Consider the following 19,981-nt stretch of genomic DNA (forward strand, 5'->3'; position numbering starts at 1 on the left):
TTAATCTGCTGTCTCCAAAATAAGACTAGTATTTAGAATTTCCAAAGACACATTGCTTGAAAATCTAAGTGGTTTAAGGCAACAGCGATAACTAGAAAGTTTAGGTTGTTGCTTGACTGTAGTAGCAGAGAAGGCAGAACAATGGGATTGCCTATATTCCCATCTTACCCTGTTGAGAAACAGTACATGGAAGAATTCCTCCATAGAATTGCTAGAAACTAATTTACAGTCAAAGTGTTAGTGATTCATCTGAAATTTAAAGTAGGTTTAGTTTAGTCAGTGAACTTAAGTGGGGGAAAAGGGCCTCTTTTTCCTTACGAAGCAGGTGGGTTCCACCTGCTCCCTGCTGCTCAAAGTTCTAATTAGTTCCTCTCACTTTCTTACACATGGATGCATAGTTCATAAGTTTAAAAAATATTTTTACGGATGGTCTATGACTTTTCATCTGGGAGCTGATTTTCTAGATACAGCCATTTTCACTAAATAAGTTTGTAGTGGAAGACTTCCAATTCAGAGAGAATTCCAGTCAAATTTAGATTTAATGTGCCAAATTTAAATCTACATGCTATGAATGAAAATGTGCATGGACAGGAATGCATATAATTAACACAACAATGTGTCTTTCTAGATATATTCTAATAGTCTCATGACAGGTGAAAAAACGAACCACAGCAGGATCTGAATTTTTAGCGAATATTCTGGGCACCTAGACTTGGATTTTGGGAACACTGTACTAACTATTCTTCCTTAATGTTCAGGGGGTTCTATTTCAGCAACACTTCATACTCAGATCACTAGTAAAATAAACCAAGTGATAGTTGTCAATGGAATTACAACTTCCTTCCTCCTGAGTTAAACGTCACCACAAAATACATGCAATCAGATTTTCTTAAGTCTGACAGAGGCTAGGGATGGACTTGTGGTGGTGCAGAGGCAAGAAGTAAAGCTTGTGGAAGTGATCTGTCTTATTGTGGCCAAAATCTTTGCAGGAAATAAGTTATAGCAATACACTTCCACTTAGAATCCCATTTTATGATTCAGGACTTTCTAATTAACTGATTGACATATGAAAGAAAGTAACAGTAAGAATTCAATAATGATTTTTAGGAGTTCCCCCCTTTCCTAATTGGTCGCATATTTGTTTGTTTTGGTAGAAAAAGAAAACCGCAGTCCTGTGGTAATGCCAAATTTTGAGGTTTTTAAAAAATTCTTTTAAAAGTTAGTTTTAAAACAGGAGGCCAATTATCCATAGTCACCCTAGACACTTATTCGAGCTTCTGCAACACATAAACAGAAGACCTCTACTGTGCTATATATATATTTATTGCTAGGTATAATGAATACCCTAAATCAAGAGATTTTGTTTAATGAGTAGTAACTTTAAAAGAAGACTCATTTATTTTTAGCCTTCCACATACTGAAGTAAAAGAACTATCCACCACCTTCTTGAAAGGTTGTAAACTAATGCACACGTTTGAAAGATAAGATTTGCATTCCACTTTTGAGCATGGAATTTAGTTATATTGTAGACCAGGGCCTCTGATAAAATCCAGTCACAAGCTAACACATTTATACGGGTGTCAACTAAGGTGCTCTGTGCCCATTGAGAACATTTAAGGGCCCTAATTTAACTACTGTGGAACTTGAAACTCATACAGCCCATACACAATTATTAGAGACAGGCCCCCCCCCCCCCCCCCCCGCCTCCACTTTTAATCCATGAGAACTATATCCTTTATTTATACTGTAGGACGAAAAGATGTCCTTTTTAGCCAATCCTACCATGCTGCCGGTTTGTATTTGAAACATGGCCCAAGTGTTCTGAGTAAGTGAAGTGTACAAATTGTTTAAGCTTTTATATAAGCAGTTGCCTGACTGGGGTTGCACTGGGCTGGACAAACTTTTAATTGGACCCCTTTAATATCCTCCAACTCTGAGCTGCAGAATTCCGAAATGTGACAACCCTTTTCAATTATGATTATTATCAGAAAATGTGTTTTGCCAAAGCATACGCCATTTGCCCTTCTCAGTTTATTACACAAGCAAATTCATCAGGTTTTGACACCTGTATCAATAATATATACTTTTCCTGGTTGGGGAAAAAAGTGTAGGGGGGGGGCTCTCCCCTATTGTATACAAAATTTCTTTTGCAAATATTAGTAAATATTAAAATTAGATGAATTTTGCTCACAGCCAGCATACGGTTTTCCATCACATACCTTAGGGCAAACCGGCGATTCCCTACTGCTATTCTCAGGAGTGAAGTAGCTGTTAATTTAGCTATTATAGGAATACACCTTTCAATTGTATTTTTTAAAACATAGACTTCACTGTTCGTTTCTAAAATGTTTTCCTAGTAATTTTAACAGATATCTCCAGATCAACAATGATTACCTTCTTTTGATAGAAAACCGATACTTTAAGAAAGCGAAGGAATACCAGAAAGAAAACCCCGCATTCTTTGAACCCCACCTGCATCAGGTGGCCTCTCCACTCCCATAACTACGATTACTTTCCAAATGCAGCTCCGATAAGGAACAATTCCCCAACATCCCAGTTCTGGGGTTCTGGCTTCTATCTTTAGGCCACTAGAGGACCAGAGGCGAAATACGACTCCACGTGAAACCAATCCCGGGAGCTGTGCGCCGCGACCGCCAGCCTCCAAGCCCAGCGCGCTCGCTCTCACTCCACGGGAGTGGCGATTTCAAACCCGGCCGGGAGAGGGAGGGATCAGGAACGTAATGTGACGGGCTCAAGTGACAGCGTCCTCTTCCCAGTCCAGCCCTCCCGGGCGCGCTCCCTCCCGGTGGCAGCGCGGCGCTGGCGCCGGCCAGGTGTCTTCACGCCTTGTTCCCCCGGGTGTGGACACACCGCCCGCCCCCAGAACCCGGTCAGATCCAACCCCCAGCGCACCCGCCGCGTCCTAACGCCCCCTCCCAGGGAGAGTGGCCGCGGGAGGAGGGTAGGAGGCTCCCCCAGGTGTTTTGGCGGGTTTCCGGACACGTGCGCCTCGCGTCCTCCCCGCGGCCCCGCAGTCAGGGGCAAAGCCCTCCCCCAGCGCCCAGCTCGCGGGGCAGCAGAGCCGCCAGCGACGCAGCTCACCTCCGTCCCCGTAGGTCTCCACGCCGTACCCGTCCTGCAGCCCGTTACTCCAGGTCCCCTCGTAGCGGGCGGGGGTGCACAGGCTCTGCCGGACCCCGTAGCGCCCCTTGAAGCCATGTGACCACTCCCCCCGGTACATCCACTTGCCCTTCGTCTCCACCCCCAGCCCGTGCCGCTTGCCCTGCGCCCAGTAGCCCTGGTAGGTGTTTCCGCTGGGCCAGGTGTAGCCTCCGACCACCTCGAAGCCATGAGACCAGGAGCCCGAGTACTCGCCCTGGCCCTTGGGCCCCGTGCAGATGCCATGCCCGTGCGCCTTGCCCTCCTCCCAGCCGCCGCAGTAAGTGCCGCCATCGTCGAAGTCGAACCTTCCGCCCGTCATTCGGGGGGCAGCCCCGGCGCGCTCCCCGCGGGGGCACGGACGCGGGCAGAGCTGGGCACGGCAGGGTGTAGCTCGGGGGTGGGGGCCCGGCGGGCGAGCTCACGACAGCGCCCCGGGCAGCTCGTGCCGCCGCTCGGCTCCAGTCCGACGCCGCCCCCGTCCTCCCCTCTTCTTTCGTCGCCGCCACCGCCGCCTTCCTCCTCCAACTCCTCCTCCTCCTCCTTCGCCGCCGCCGCCGCCGCCCGGGGCCAGCGCCGCGCGCGAGAGGACAGCCCGGGCTCCGGAGCGGACCTTCAGCTGCTCCTGCCCGCCCACGTGAGCCGGGCGCCGCCCCGTGCCCGCCCCTCTTCCCCTCCCCAGGCGCCGAGGCCCGGCCCCGCGGCGCTCCCCTCCCTTGCCAGCTCCCCCCCGCCCCCGGCCCTGCCCCCAGCCCGGGAGCCACCGCTTCCCCGGCGGGCGGGCAGGGGGACGTGGGGACCGCCCGGCGCGGCCGTGCGGCGTAGCGGGATGCGGGTGGGCGGCGAGTGTGCCCAGGGGCGCGCGAGTGCCCGCCTGCCTGGAGACCGAGGCGCGGGCGTGGAGGGCGGCGGAGGCTCCGGTGTGTGTGTGTGTGTGTGTGTGTGTGTGCGTGCGTTTGGGGTTTATCACCGTGCTGGAGCGCCTAGAAGTGCGGCCACGTGTGAGTGGAGGGAGAAAACTCCGAGGCGCGTTTGTCTGCAAGGGCTTTTCGTAGTTGCCTGTTTTCCGGCATTCCAACTTGTGTATCGTGGCGTTTGTCATGCTCAGCTGTCACCGTGAATTAACATCCCCCGGATAGATGGTTGCATGTGAAAGAAGTCTGCGACAGCCTAGATATAATTGTGCAGAATGTTCTTTTACACCTACCCGTCTTGAAACACATGTGTTTGCATTTCTTTAATGAAGATCGGGGGGAGGGCAGTGCAGTTTGAAAAAGCACAAAATACATGGGCTCGGTTTTTTGGTTTCTAATAATAAAGAGGATGTCTTTAATCTGTCTTTGTAGGGATTTAGGTATTCGCGTCCACATCAGAGCCTGCTCCCTCTGAAGTCTTCTGTATTCTTCTAACAACCCTAGAAATTCTTCAACCCGGAGCTGTGTACTCAACAGGCAGACGGCTCAGCCTGTGTATGTTGTCTAAGTGTCTGGAATGTACACCTGGTTCCTCTCCACTGGCACCCACAATTTAAGAAAGTAAATAGACGCTTTCAAGGAGGAACATGGTAAGTAAAACACTGCTCTAAACTTACGAAGTCTGTGACCTACAAAACCGGGGACAGGTGTCAGCTGGTCTACTTTCCAGCTACAACACTGCTTGGTTGAATTCACTGTACACAACTCTTTTAAACCTCTATTTCATCATCATCCAAATGGGAATGTCAAGATTTACCTTTCACTTTCTAAGTAATAACTGAATTTATTGTGAGGGCAGTGTCAAGCCAAACGAGAGATTTGTTAATAGGCGAGTTGAAACGTCTGTATTGCCTCTGGGTAAAAGCAGGCACTGGTTTCAACCTCACCCTTAAAATCCCCATGGGAGATGTCTCTCTGTGGTGCATCAGTTCAGTTCAGTGTAGCCAGGGTCTTAGGTTGGCCTTTCAAGGACAGTATTTATGGTCTCCCTTAGACTTAGAGGCTTTTGCATGACAGAGTAAGCACCAGAAGCTGCCAAGGGTTCTCTCACTAGGTTCTGATAATCAGATAAAAATATAAGGACAGGTGTCAGAGAAGGCAGCAAGGAAAAAAGGAATCTAAACCGCACAGAAAAGGAACTGAAACTGACCTTGATTGGCTCTAGCTCAGGACTGGAGCTGGCCTTTCCTGCTTATCTGGCTGAAATAGTGAAAGAAAAATCTCAGTTTACACAGAACCAAATCACCAAAGAGGATTAGAAACCCTCATCCATGGCGCTGCCTACAGAGTTGCCAGGAATAGTGCTTACCCTAGTGGCCTGAAATAATTACGCACCTTGCTCAGCATCTTGTCCCCAGACTGGGGATTGATTTAGGCCACTGGGAAAATGAGGGCCCAGGATTTCGCAGCTGAACCATAATTCCATTTTTCTGTTACAGGGCACACCAGGATCAGGAGCTACTGTAGACATTTCCGTCTATTTTGGGGTTCTGTTTGATATGAGAAACTGTTATTGCTCAGGTCAATATACTTTTTTTTTCCCCCTCATTTTTGAACTGGCTCTCTTTGTAGAGCAACCTTTGTTTCTTTCCTTTTTTGATTTTTTACCCACTCGTGTGTTAGGGTCTACATACATGAATATTTGAGGTTTACACTTTTGTTTGCAAGCAGGGTAGAATCATTTAATGCTGTGTGTGTGTTTGCATGTGTGCACTCAGTTGTGTCCGACTTTTTGCGACCCCATGGACTATAGCCCATCAGGCTCCTCTGTCCATGGGATTTCCCAGCAAGAATACTGGAGTGGGTTGCCATTTCCTTCTCCAGGGGATCTTCCTGACCCAGGGATTGAACCTGCACCTCTTGCGTGTCTGGCATTGGCAGGCAGATTCTTTACCACTGTGCCACCTACTCTTCCTAATTAGCTCTCAGGCAGATGATGGACTTTCTGAAATATACAGCACAGAGTGAGTTTCTGGCTAATAGACGTGAGTGAAGTCCATCTATGGTAGATGGACAAAGGGTGGTGGTATGGACACATCCTGGGAGAATATGGAGATTTGAGGATGACAAAAGATATGACCATTTAGCCCTTAATCTCTTCCTCTTGCTATCCCTAATAGATGTCTTCCTTGGAAAGACCCTTCATTAAAAGAAAGACTCCAGCACCAGATGTCTGCTATTTAATTTCAACTAATCAGTCCTAACTCGACTCTGCCACTGACTCTCTTCATGGGTGAAAATTAGTATCTAATTTTGGTAGCTCACTGAGCAGTTTTTGGCAAAGTAACCATTCAAGCCATGCTTCCATTTGTCTGCTATTGTCCTGGTGGGATGTTTCTCCAGTCTCACTGATGTGTTCATTAATGTCAGTGTTCACGTTCAATGGTGGTGATTGGCGAAGACAGGGAACAAGAACCAGGAAGAAGAAGAGGCGCTGACAGTGATGGCCCCGCTCATAGGAGCAGTAGAATAATGCTGCAGTTTACTAGCTGGGGTTAGTAATGTCCTCATTTTCCCTCTCACTCTGAATCTTTGCCCTGGATAAGGGGGAGTTGAATTTAGCTTTAAGAAGGGATTAGTAAGAAGAGAATGTGAATGTTGGTTTGACAGGTGGGGTGGGGGAGGCCACTAAAGCCCAGGGGCCAACAGCCATGCTAGCACTTGCTTTTCCTCCATGTTCAAAACCCAGCACTAGTAGGTTTCCATTCTAAAAAAACATAACAAAAACTAAGCCATTTGAGTGTGAATGTTACTAACAACGTGGTGGTGAGGATATTTGGATTAGAATTTTATCTTTTTTTTCAAGCTGAGGCTGTGTTTAAAATTTCATCGGTGATTTCCCTTTATTTACACATTAGAATTATTGAGAATTTTTAATAAAACTACAAATGACAGAAAGCTAACCTGAAGGTGTATGTTGTCTAAGGTGTGTTTATTGATTCAAAATGTAAGAGAGCAAATAGAATTAAAATTACTTGATTTATAAGTCAAAGCTAGTATTACTACTGTAATATATAGGATGGATAAACAAGTTCCTACTGTATAGCACAGGGACCTATACTCAAGATCCTGTGATAAACCATAATGGAAAAGAATATGAAAAAGAATATATATATATATATATATATGTATAATGGAATCTCTTTGCTGTACAGCAGAAATTAACACAACATTGTTATTTGTAAATCAACTATACTTCAATAAAATAGAGGACTGCATGCATGCTCAGTTGCTGGAAGTCATCTCTTGACTCGAGACGTAATGGACTGTAGCCCACCAGACTCCTCTGCCCATGGGATTCTCCATGCAAGAATAGTGGAGTGGGTTGCCATGCCCTTCTCAAAATAGAGGATTACTAGCATATTTATAATAAAGCATTTGTGAAAATTTAAGAAATTTTCCCACAGTAAATGCAAAAGTTAAGAAATTTAGCCAGAAACTTTGTAGACAACATGAAGTCAGAAGAGGAAGCAAATTACAAAATTAATGATTTTTAAAACTTTGAAGGAAATTATATTATGCTACATTAGGTACTAAATTCTTTACATGCATTAATTAATTTAAATCTCATAATAACCCATTGGTTAGTACTAGTATTATTACCATTTTACAGAAGAAAATCTGGAGAAGTGAATGGCTTCCCACTCCAGTATTCTTGCCTGCAGAGTCCCATGAAGAGAGGAGCCTGGCAGGCTACGATCCATGGGATCGCAAAGAGCTGGACACGACCGAGCAACTAACATGACGACAGAAGAAAATAAAGTTTAAGGACAATTTTGTGTCCAGGATCGTTCGAGGTAGAAATGGTTGAGCTGGAATTTAAATCTGTCTGACTCTATTACCAGTCTTTAATGGCATGTGGGTGAGAGCTTCCAAATGGGGGAGGAGGCAGGTAGGTGGAGACTGTAAGGGGTGGTAAAGATGACCTTTTTATTTTATAGAACAGCTACGTGGATAATAGTGATGTTGCTATCTAGAATTAAACAAATGGTGGAAGAAGAGTAAATTATAGAGGTTGGGAAGATAGGTTCATATCGGAACAGATGATCCAGAAATATATCTTAGAGATGTTCAGTAGGCAGTTGTTAATACAGGTCAAGAACTAAAAGTAAATTAGTCAATAAGTAAATATAGTTGTCCTCAGTATCTGTGGAATATTGGTTCCAGAACCACCCCTCTCAATAACAAAATCCACAGTGTTCAAGTCCCATATATAAAATGGCACCGTATTTGTATATAACCTATGCCTCTCCTCCCATATTCTTTAAATCCTATCTAGATTTACTTATAATCACCAATATAATTCAAATGCTATATAAATAGCGGCCAGCATGTAGCAGATTGAAACTTTACTTCATGAAACTTTCTGGAATTTTTATTTTCCCAAATATTTTTGATCTGTGATTGGTGGAATCTATGGATGTTGAGTTTCATACAGCATAAGGAGGGCCAACTATAATCTGTGAGCTCTTTTTCTGAAAGCTGTTTTTCAGTAGCCCCTCCTTTTGAGACTTGTACTGTTCATGTTAGCCCACTCTTTACGAAGCCAGAAATTTGCTCTGTGCTGTATATTTCAGAAAATCCATCTTCTCTAGATCAGTCTCCTTGTTCATCCAGGACCAGTGGCTTATCTGCTATTCCCCCACCTCCTGTCACTTCCATTGTCCCAGGCTACCTCAGCCTGGCCTCACCACCCATCGCCTTTTTCAGCATCATGGCCTTTATCTTAAAGCCCTTGCACACAGCCTGGGTTGTCCTCTGATTCAGACATAGGTCAGTGCTGAAGACTAGAACTTAACAATGTGACTCGTTGAAAACGCTCGCTGGTCTTTTCCATTCACTGAACAAGCATGGACTCTTAGTAAAGTCTTCACTCCTTTGATGCCCTTCATGCCTTCCTGGCCCTTCCCTGTCCTGCCTGAAGAACCCTACTGCATCTTTTCCACTGCATTTTCCTTTCCATAGTGACCTTCTGGTTCATCCGCCTGCCCAGTCCTCAAGCCTAAATCAGTTTCTCCTCCCTTGCTGATAGGAAGCCCCTTCTGGGAATAATCACAACATTTACCAGTTGCCATTGCAAATCATGGGTGGTAAACCTCAGACCAACCCCTCCACACTGCATGGCAGATCACTTCCCAGGAAACTTCTAGAAGCTCATTACTGTCTTCAAGCCCTTCTCAGCCCCAGTTCTTTCCTATTTGTCTTCTTCCTCCTAGAGAAAAAGTGGTAACCCATGGGAACACCTTTCTCTCTTAAACCTTCCACTGGTTCTCATTTTCTTCCTTTCACCACCACCTCATCCCAGAGGTGAAGATGTCCTTTTTCCTCTCCAAGTTTTGGGTCAATTCCTTCTCTTTTGAATATACTTTAATTTCTTTCCTTCCACCCAACAGAGGTACTCGTATGTCTACCATGTTAAGACAGCCCTTATTTCCCGGTTCTGCTTTCACCTCGACTCCTGTCCTCAAAACTGCACACCTCCTTGAATGAGTAGGTTACATTCAAGTCTTTCCTCCCCACCTCTCCTCACACCAGTTGATGTGGGTTTTATGCCCACCAGTCTAGGGCAGCTTGTTCAGCCATTAGTGAGTCACTCAATCATGTCTGACTCTGTGACCCCATGGACCATAACCCACCAGGCTCCTCTGTCTATAGAATTCTCCAGGCAAGAATCCTGGAGTAGGTTGCCATTATTTTATACAGGGGATCTTCCCAACCCAGGGATTGAACTCATTGCAGGTGAATTCTTTTCTGTCTGAGCCATTTAGGGACCTCCCAGTTGACAGCTATGATGGCACCTCTTCAATTCTTCTGCTAGGAGTGGCAGCTGCGAATTTGATACTGGTGAACACTTACCTCCCTCGGATTCTGTACAACCCACATCTCTTAGCTTATCTCTGTTCTCCCACCCCCTGTCCTCCCACTTCAGCTGTCTCATTCCCTGTGTGTTTTGCTTCTGATTCCTTTCTAGTCTCCTTAGGCTATCTTTTGTGTCCAAAACATTAGCTTCATGGTGTCCAAATTTTGTGTAATTACTGGATACTTGTTGGCTTATTTTATACAACTAGGCAATCCTGCCCTAGGGGCTAAGAGTCTAATTTAGAAGTAGTCTTATTCTGATATAAAAACATCAGCTGAGCCTTATTTAAGTCTCAAGGGCAGTTCTTCAGTTTTTCCTATGATTTGTCCCTTGTGGTCTCTGCCTGTTTTTCCTAGTGGGCAGAGGTCCACTGGACTTAGACAGCATATGTGTCCAATGACAAGGCTCACAGACGGTTCAAGAAAGGTCTAACAATGAAAAAGGTAATGACAAATTAAAGAGAGACTTAAAATGGATAGCAGGCTTCCCTGGTGGCTTAGATGGTAAAGAATCTACCTGCAATGCAGGAGACCTGGGTTTGATCCCTGGATCTGAAAGATCCCCTGGAGAAGGAAACTGAAGGTGATTTAAAGCAATGGAAAGTTTTCCCATACTTTTGGATTGAAGAATTAATATTGTTAAAATGGCCACACTACCCAAAGCAGTCTACAGATTTAATGTGATCCCTATTAAATTACCCATGGTATTTTTCACAGAACCAGAACAAATAGTCATAAATTTTATATGAAATCACAAAAGACCAAAAGCAATCCTTGGTGGGGAGGGAAGCTGGAGGCATAACCCTCCCAGATTTCAGACAATACCTTAAAGCTACAGTAATCAAAGCGGCATGGAATTGGCACAGAAACAGACATCTGGGTCAGTGGAACAGAATAGAGAGCCCAGAAATAAACCCAGACACCTAGGTCAATCTTTGACAAAGGAGGCAAGAGTATATAGTGGAGAAAAGACAGTCTCTTTAGCAAGTGGTGTTGGAAAAGCTAGATAGTCACATGTAAATCAGTGAAGTTGAAACACTTCCTTACACAGTATACAAAAATAAACTCAAAATGGCTTAAAGACTTAAATATAAAAGAAGGACACCCTAAAACTCTTAGAACATAGGCAAAACATTCTCTGACGTTAAGTTGTAGCAATGTTTTCTTAGGTCAGTCTTCCATAGCAATAGAAATAAAGGCAAAACAAACAGATGGAACTGAATCAAACTTAAAAGCATTTTCACACAAAGGAAACCATAAACAAAATGAAAAGACAACCTATGGATGAGGAGAAAATATTTGCAAATAATGCAATCGACAAGGGCTTACTTTCCAAAATATACAAATAGTTCATACAACTCAATAACAGAAACCCGAACAGCCCAATCAAAATGGTCAGAAGATCTAAATAGACATTTATTCAAGGAAGACGTACAGATGACTATTAGGCACATGAAAAGATGCCCACATCACTAATTATTAGAGAAATGCAATCAAAACCACAATGAGGTATCACCTTACAGTGGTCAGAATGGCCATCATTAAAAGTCCGCAAACAATAAAAATGCTGGAGAGGGTGTGGAGAAAAGCCCTCATACACTGTTGGTGGGAATGTAAATTGGTGCAGTCACTATGGAGAAAGGAATGGAGTTTCTTTAGAAAACTAAAAATAGAGTTACTATATGATCCACCAGTCCCACTCCTAGGTATATATCTGAACAAAACCCTAATTTGAAAAGATACATGTACCTCAATGTTCATAGCAGCACTTTTTACAATAGTCAAGACATGGAAGCAACCTAAATGTCCATCAACAGATGAATGGGTAAAGATGCATTATGTATATACAATGGACTAATACTCAGCCATAAAAGAGAATGAAATAATGCCGTTTGCAGCAGCATGGATGGACCTAGGGATTATCATACTAAATGAAGTAAATCAGACATAAAAAGGCAAATATATCATTTGTATGTGGCATCTAAAATATGATACTAATGAACTTATTTACAAAACAGAAACCCGGCTTGCTGCTCCTGCTGCTAAGTCACTTCAGTCGTGTCCGACTCTGTGTGACCCCACAGACGGCAGCCCCCAGGCTCCCCCATCCCTGGGATTCTCCAGGCAAGAACACTGGAGTGGGTTGCCATTTCCTTCTCCAATGCATGAAAGTGTAAAGTGAAAGTGAAGTCGCTCAGTTGTGTCTGACTCTTCGTGACCCCATGGACTGCAGCCCACCAGGCTCCTCTGTCCATAGGATTTTCCAGGCAAAATATGATACTAATGAACTTATTTACAAAACAGAAACCAGGCTTACAGACATAGAAAACAAACCTCCCAAAGGGGGAGGGGTAAATTAGGAGTCTGGCATTGGCAGGTACAAACTGCTATACATAAAATAGATAAACAACAGGGTCCTACCATAAAGCACAGGGAACTATGTTCAATATCTGAAAATAACCTATAATGAAGAAGAATATGAGAAAGAATGTATATACGTATAACTGAATAACTCTGCTGTACGCCAGAATCTAACACAGCATTATACATCAACTACGCTGCAATTTAAAAAATTATTAACAAGGGAGGTGAACAGTGTTGCTGAAAGCACAACTAAGGAGTAAGTAGTTGCCAAGTGACTGCTCGTTGAAGGAGAGAAAAACACAAAATCCATTATTAGACAGGAAAGAGGTGTATAATATAATTGGGGAATGAATGGTTCCAAGAGATCTGAGATGGGATTTGAAACAATGGCCCATAATAGAAGAGGCAGCCCTCTGACTGAGTGCCACTGGGGAATGCCACATCCTTGCCAAGTGCTGCAGTCCAAGCCCACATACCACCTTGGCACGTACACCTCAGAGACCTGGTGGATTCTTCAGATACTGACTGCATTCCAGATAAAGCTTCAATTCCTCTTCCTTGCCTTAAACACATTCTAGAATGTTTGTCATCGCTTACATCTCACTTATTACTTTCATATGGCAAACACTTTTTAAAGCTTACTCAGAAGGAGGAACACTCCAGGGGGTGGCCTTGGGGGCGCACAGCTCAGATCTCCCTCCCAGAGAACCTGCAGCTCAGAGGGAACATGGCAGACAGCCTTCAGCTGCTGTGAGTTCAGATCTGCTGTGGTGTTCACACCAAGTCCATGCTCTGCCTGGGACATCCCCTTCAATGTAAAGGCAGGGCTTCCCTGGTGGTTCAGTGGTGAAGAATCCACTTGCCAGGGTGAGAGACACCAGTTCCATCCCTGATCTGGGAAGATCCCACGTGCTGCAGAGCAATTAAGCCGGTGTGCCACACCTACTGAGCCTGTGCTCTAGAGCCTGGGAACTGCAACTACTGAGTCCATGTGCTGCCTACTGAGCTGGTGCACGTAGAACCTGAGCTCTGCAACAAGGGAAGCCACCACAATGAAAAGCTGTCTACTGCAGCTGGGGAGTAGTCCCCATTCTCTGCAACTAGAGGAAAGCGTGCACGACAACAATGACCCAGCACAGCCAAAAATAAATAAATATATAAAAAGTAAAAGGCAAATGGCTGGATCTCATAAACTCTGATCTATAACTCCCCCCTGACCCTGGCCCACCCCCCAAAAAAGACAGGAAAAAAATAAAGCAGAGCACCTGGTAGGCCTCTTGGATTCTGGGAGCAATACCACACGTAGAAACAGCTCCAGTCTACATGCTGAATGACATGGAATGAAGGCTGCCAGCTTTGAGAGGGCTCAGAGCAGGAAAGCGTTTTGCAGGAGGCCGGGGCTCTGGTACTAGCAGCCCTTCCTCTTGGGCCATATCATCAGGCAGATCCTTTGGTGTTAGTGTTTGGTGTAGGTGGTGACAAAAGATGCAATGTGAAGACTGTGGTAAGGCCCAGTGGAGGGATCACAATGCAGGGCTCTGGAGTGCTGACACAAGGCCATAGAATCTGCAGAAGAGAATTATAGAATTTTTGAGAAACAGTTACTTGACTTTAGCAAAAAAAAAAAAAAAAAAAGGAATGCTTGACCGTGGGATACCAAGTGACTATTACTTTAGAATTTCCCACTGTGAGCTGGGTCCTGCTAAGACAAAGTTGGATGAAACCATAGCACACATAAAGGGTAATGGTGACCTACACAAAAATACCCGAACAATATAATGATGGACAAATCCAGTTGCCATCTGTTGTAAGATGAACGTGGTATATCCAAGATCAAGATGAGCAGAACCAAAGGACACAAGAAAGCTGCAAGAACAGGTTGCCCAGAGCCCCATGTGGCCCTAGGATTGCACTAACATTCCTTACCCACCATCACCTATGGGAAAACTAGGGTTCCATTTGACCAGTTGAAGGAGGAAGAGAAGCCACACTTGGTTTATCAATGGACAGGCTATTATGTGGATAAAGCTGAAAATGAATGAAGGCTGCATTATAGCTCCACTCAGGAGGGGTCTTGAGAGTATTCAGAGAGGGAAAATCTTTGCAAGGGACAGAGCCGTGAGTGCTGAACCTGGTCATCTATTTTATGGGAAAGGAAAAGTGGCCTGAGGTGGGGAACATATGTAGATTTTAAGCAATGGCCAACAACCTGGCCATCTGGTCAGAGGTCTGTGAGGGAAAGGACTGGAAGGTGGTAGAGCAGACATGTGGATGAACATGTGGGAATGGGCCCTGAGTGTGAAGAATTTTGCGCTACATGTCAATGGCCTTCATGAAAGGGACACTGAGAACCCAGGACTCTCCAGCCGATAGCTGAGCACAGTGGGACTGCTTGAGCTGGACCATTCCTTCTCAACACAGGCCGCCTCTGCCAGGCTTATATTTTCTGTGCTCCCCACTGACCTGGCTGAAATGTTCCCCACTGACATTGACCTGGCCAGGCTACACAGCAGTCTGAATTCTCCCTACTAAATCCTGCTTTCTTCCCTCTTTCCTTTCATAGGTTTCAGACCTGTGTTGTGACCCAAAGACTCTGCCCACCTACTCCTGATTCCTTTGGTCTTATCCCTCACATGTGTTCACTTCAGTATATCTCTTGTGTGTCTAATTCCATCCTGACATCTGCTTGTTGAAGGATCTAAACTGATACACCCAGTGATCTTTCAAAAATAAGCACATACATACACATGTTTATGTTTACAGGTGGGCGCCATGGTCAAAGAGAGATGAAAGTCTGCTGTATTATTTGAAAAGGTACATGCACCCCTATGTACCTTTAGTGCTATTCACAAGAGCCAAAATATTAAACAACCTAAATGTCCGTCAACAGATGCATTCATAAAGAAGATGTGGTACATATACACAATGGAATACTACTTAGTCATAAAAAGAATGAAATAATGCCATTTGCACCAACATAGATACAACTAGAGATTATCGTACTAAGTCAGAGAAAGCCAGATACCATATGATATCATGTATATGTGGAATCTAAAATATGTCTACCAAACAGAAACAGACTCATAGAGAATAGACTTATGGCTGTCAAGGGAAAGATGATGTAGGGGAGAGGATGGGTTGGGAATTTGGGATTGGTAGGAGCAAACTCAACAACAAGGTCCTAATGTATAGCACAGGGAAATATATTCAATATCCTGAGATAAACCATAATGGAAAAGAATATGAAAAAATAATGTATAGGTTTGTATAACTGACTCATTTTGTAGTTTAGAAGAGATTGGCACAACACTGTAAATCAACTATACTTCAATAAAAATAAAAATAAAAAAGTCTGCTTTGGAACTTAACAAAATTGAATTGAAAATCAGATTTTTATGGGTTCCTAAAAAAGAATGAAGAAGCTCTCTGTGTATTTATATGGAAAAATCCCCAAGATCTATTAAGTGGGTAAAAGCAATATACAGAATAATGTATGTAACCTGTTGAATTTTTCTGCACGTGTATCTGTGTAAAAAGCTGTAGGGGAGGATGGGCAGGGGGAGAACCCTCTAAAGATACAAATCAAACTAAAGGGGATGGGAATGGCCATGCTCATTAAAGAATATTTTCATTTGTTTTTTTTCTTGCACCTTGAAATTGTGCTACCTGTTAATAACTACACTGAAATGTCAGTCTTCAACATTTTTGCATGTTACTATTTTAAAAAATCAATCCTTTATATGTTATTGAACATAACTTCCCATTGGCATATGAAATAGTAACCTATATACAGCAGTGAGTGGACCTGATAAACCTAGAAAGAAGAAAGAAAGATAGTGCTAAGTTGTGTCTGACTCTTGGGATCCCATGAGCTGAAGCCTGCCAGGCTCCTCTACCCATGGGATTCTCCAGGCAAGAATACTGGAGTGGGTTGCCATTTCCTTCTCCAGGGGAACTTCCTGACCCAGGAATTGAACTCAGGTCTCCCACATTGCAGGCGGATTCTTTACCAGCTGAGTTACATGGGGACCTGATAAACTTACGGACTCTAAAACTTAGTCTCCCAGATGGTAAAAGACTGCGTGATCCAGATGGCTGGAGCAATTTCTGACTCGCCAACTGATGGAATGATTCATAGCTTCTCTGTGTGAGTGTGACAGAGTGGACATTTAGAGACTTCCAACTGTATGCTGTATTTCAACTGTATACTGAAAACTAAGATCATGGCATCCAGTCCCATCACTTTGTGGCAAATAGATGGGGAAACAATGGAAACTGTGAGAGATTTTATTCTGGGGGTGCTTCAAAATCACTGTGGATGGTGACTGCAGCCATGAAATTAAAAGACCCTTGCTCCTTAGAAGAAAAGCTATGACCACCCCAGAAAGCATATTAAAAAGCAGAGACTTTGCCAACAAACATCCGTCTAGTCAAAGCTGTGGTTTTTCCAGTAGTCATGTATGGATGTGAGAGTTGGACTATAAAGAAAGCTGAGCACCAAAGAATTGATGCTTTTGAACTGTGGTGTTGGAGAAGACTCTTCAGAGTCCTTTGGACAGCACAGAGATCCAACTAGTCCATCCTAAAGGAAATCAGTCCTGAATATTCATTGGAAGGACTGATGGTGAAGCTGAAGCTCTGATACTTTGGCCACCTGATGTGAAGAACTGACTCATTTGAAAAGACCCTGATGCTGGGAAAGATTGAAGGCAGGAGGAGAACGGGACGACAGAGGATGAGATGGTTGGATGGCATCATCGACTCGATGGACATGAGTTTGAATAAGCTCTGGGAGTTGGTGATGGACAGGGAAACCTGGCGTGCTGCAGTCCATGGGGTCACAAAGAATCAGACATGACTGAGCGACTGAACTGAACTGTATGCCGTTGTATTAGTCCCGGCATGGTTGCTGAGCTGAACGAGTTGCTACTTCTGTAAAGAAGTATGCACCACCATTTCCTTCCTGAATGTTACAGCCCACGCTAAATTATGCCTCATTTCCACCTCTGATCCATACTAAATATTCCTTCAGTACAGATACTTCATTAAAGTGCAGGTAAGAGTCCCTTGGCAAGCATTTTCATTGCTTGTCCAGACTCCACTTTTCCCTGGCAAAATCTCCTGAAGAGGCTTAGTCACATACATTCTGTGAGCATCCCCTGCATCCTAATGTATTTCTGATGAAGAATCATGTCTGTAGGACAATTTTCCAAACTCCCTTGATGTCAATCATCAGGGGGTACTTGTTAAATAAACATGCCCAGGTCTCTTCCTTGGTGAATTCTGCTTCAGTGGGTTTGAGCTCAAATCTGTGATTTTAGTAAATACTCTGAGTCTTCAGGGAAACATTACTGTAGGGTCATGTAGCCTCATGTAGGCTACCTTAGATTCCATAAACTGATAAAGTGAATTCAAAGTTTCCTGATACTAGTGATCCTAATATTGGTTTCTCATATGAATTCTTCCTCAAAGTGCTTTGATAATTGTAAACAATATCCTCTACATTGTTTAAAAGGCAAAATTTAAAAGTCCTATGTAAGTGAGTGGTTGCTAAGAGTAAGTGTACAATAGACAGTGAATAATTATCAGTAAAAGAAGTCATTAATGAGGTGACCTTGAAACCCAGAACTTAACAAAAATCTGATAATTCTAAACCAAATCAGTTGGTGGACTTGTGAAGTCTCCATTCCTTTCCCAGTGACTTTAGAGTATAATCCCTTATTGGTCATATCATTTGTAATTATTTTCTTCTATTCAGTAGGTTGTCTTTTTGTTTTAGCAATGATTTTCTTTGCTGTGCAGAAGCTTTTTAGTTTTATTAGCCCCCATTTGTTTATTTTTGCTTTTATTTACTTTAGGAGACAGGTCCAAAGAATTACGGCTGTGGTTTATATCAAAGAATGTTCTGCCTGTTTTCTTTAAGGAATTTTATAGTGTCTACTCTTATATTTAAGTCTTTAATCTTTTTTGAGTTTATTTTTGTATGTGGTATTAATGTTCTCATTTCATTCTTTTACATGTATCTGTTTCAGTTATCCCAACATCATTTGCTGAAGAGATTTTCTTTTCTTCATTGTATATTCCTTTCTCTTTTGCCATAGAATAATGGACCATACATGTGTGGGTTTATTTCTGGGCTGTCTGTTCTGTTGCATTGATCTATGTTTCTGGTTTTGTGCCAGTTCCATGCTGTTTTGATTACTGAATCTTTGTAGTATCGTCTGAAGTCAGGGAACATGATGCCTCCAGCTCTGTTCTTTTTTCTCAAGATTACTTTGGCAATTTGACATCTTTTGTGGTTCCATGTACATTTTAGGATTATTTACAGTAAAGTGACATGTTAGCTAGGCTCTGAAGGATGAGGAGGAGATGGCCTGGAAAGTAAGCAGGAGATCAGCTGGAGAAGAGGAAACAACTCTGAGGTAGAAAGAGCTTGGCACACTGAAGTAACTGAAGACAGGACAGTATGCTTGGACTCACTGAGCAAGGGAGAAAGAAGATCTTGGTAAGAGACGTTGGTGGAGAGGGAAGCAGCCACCAGGGCCTTGTTGTGGTCGAAGAGCTTTTAAGAAAGGATGACTGTCTAGGCATTTCCCCCATAGCTCGGGGTAGGGCAGAGAAAGGAAACGAGAAAGAAGGGTAGTATTGGAAAGAAAATATGAAAAAGGTATTAAAACCAGCCCCTCCTTTCTGATTCTGTGAAGCAAAATGTGACACCCCCCCCCCCTCCCCGCTACAGAACAGTGTTTTTCAAACTTAAGAAATGCATCAACAGTTTTTGAAGAAAAGCAAAAATTTATCCAGACCTCTTGCCCATGGTGGTTTCAATAATTTTGTACGTATTTATATATTCATTATATACATGTACTTAAATATATAAACCATCAGATAAGGTATACCTGCTTAGAATTTATTTAAAACATAAAACCAACATAAATTAAGAACAAGTAATTTTGAAATTAGCAACCTGAATTTAATGTGACAGATGATGTTTTGATGAAATAAGATTACTGCTTGCATTAAAAAAAATTTTTTTATAGCATTTCCCAAGGAGTCACAGTTTCTCCTGATTCAGTAAAGGCATCCTGCCAGATGCTGTTGAGGACTCGTCTATAGGATTTCTTAGGAAGTCTTTCTTTGTATAGAGTACTGGCACACCATTTGGCTATTAGTTGATGGATATATGTCATTTACATATTAGGTGTGCCTCTCTACTCATTGCTGCTGCTAAGTCGCTTCAGTCGTGTCTGACTCTTTGTGACCCCATAGACGGCAGCCCACCAGGCTCCACCATCCCTGGGATTCTCCAGGCAAGAACACTGGAGTGGGTTGCCATTTCCTTCTCCAATGCATGAAAGTGAAAAGTGAAAGTGAAGTCGCTCAGTCATGTCCAACTCTTTGTGACCCCATGGACTGCAGCCTACTAGGCTCCTCCGTCCATGGGATTTTCCAGGCAAGAGTACTGGAGTGGGGTGCCATTGCCTTTTCCGATCTACTCACTAGTCAGAAACAATTAAAGTAGAAAGACTCAATGGCAATGTCTGCCTGAACATAAACACAAGCTTAACCACCAAAACCAAGTGATAGTCCAAAGAGATGAAAAATCTAGAGAAAATTACCAGACC

At 43.5% G+C, this 19,981-nt stretch overlaps 2 protein-coding genes across 9 annotated transcripts in view; one reads left to right on the forward strand and one right to left on the reverse strand.

Annotated features, from left to right (window-relative positions):
* The window catches only part of JPH1 (junctophilin 1), a 92,560-nt gene extending 88,834 nt beyond the window's left edge, over nt 1-3,726 (reverse strand). For 5 of the 8 annotated variants that reach the window (XR_003514460.1, XM_027561211.1, XM_027561213.1 and 2 more), the window contains exon 1: nt 3,103-3,721. Coding sequence is in view for 5 of the 8 variants with exons in the window: in XM_027561211.1 (XP_027417012.1) it covers nt 3,103-3,481 (379 nt within the window). In the remaining 3 variants the exon portion in view is untranslated. Of the gene's footprint in view, nt 1-3,102 lie in introns of all 8 variants that reach the window. The other 3 variants (XR_003514458.1, XR_003514459.1, XM_027561214.1) reach the window with 2 other exon arrangements.
* A 183-nt stretch (nt 3,727-3,909) lies between these two features.
* Nucleotides 3,910-19,981, forward strand: part of GDAP1 (ganglioside induced differentiation associated protein 1) — a 50,022-nt gene continuing 33,950 nt past the window's right edge. Inside the window, exons 1-2 of the mRNA XM_027561217.1 lie at nt 3,910-4,079; nt 4,506-4,723. The gene's annotated coding sequence lies outside the window, so the exon portion shown is untranslated. The remainder of the gene's footprint in view (nt 4,080-4,505; nt 4,724-19,981) is intronic.

This window comes from Bos indicus x Bos taurus, chromosome 14 (assembly GCF_003369695.1).
Source record: "Bos indicus x Bos taurus breed Angus x Brahman F1 hybrid chromosome 14, Bos_hybrid_MaternalHap_v2.0, whole genome shotgun sequence".
In the NCBI taxonomy this organism is placed as follows: Eukaryota; Metazoa; Chordata; class Mammalia; order Artiodactyla; family Bovidae; genus Bos; species Bos indicus x Bos taurus.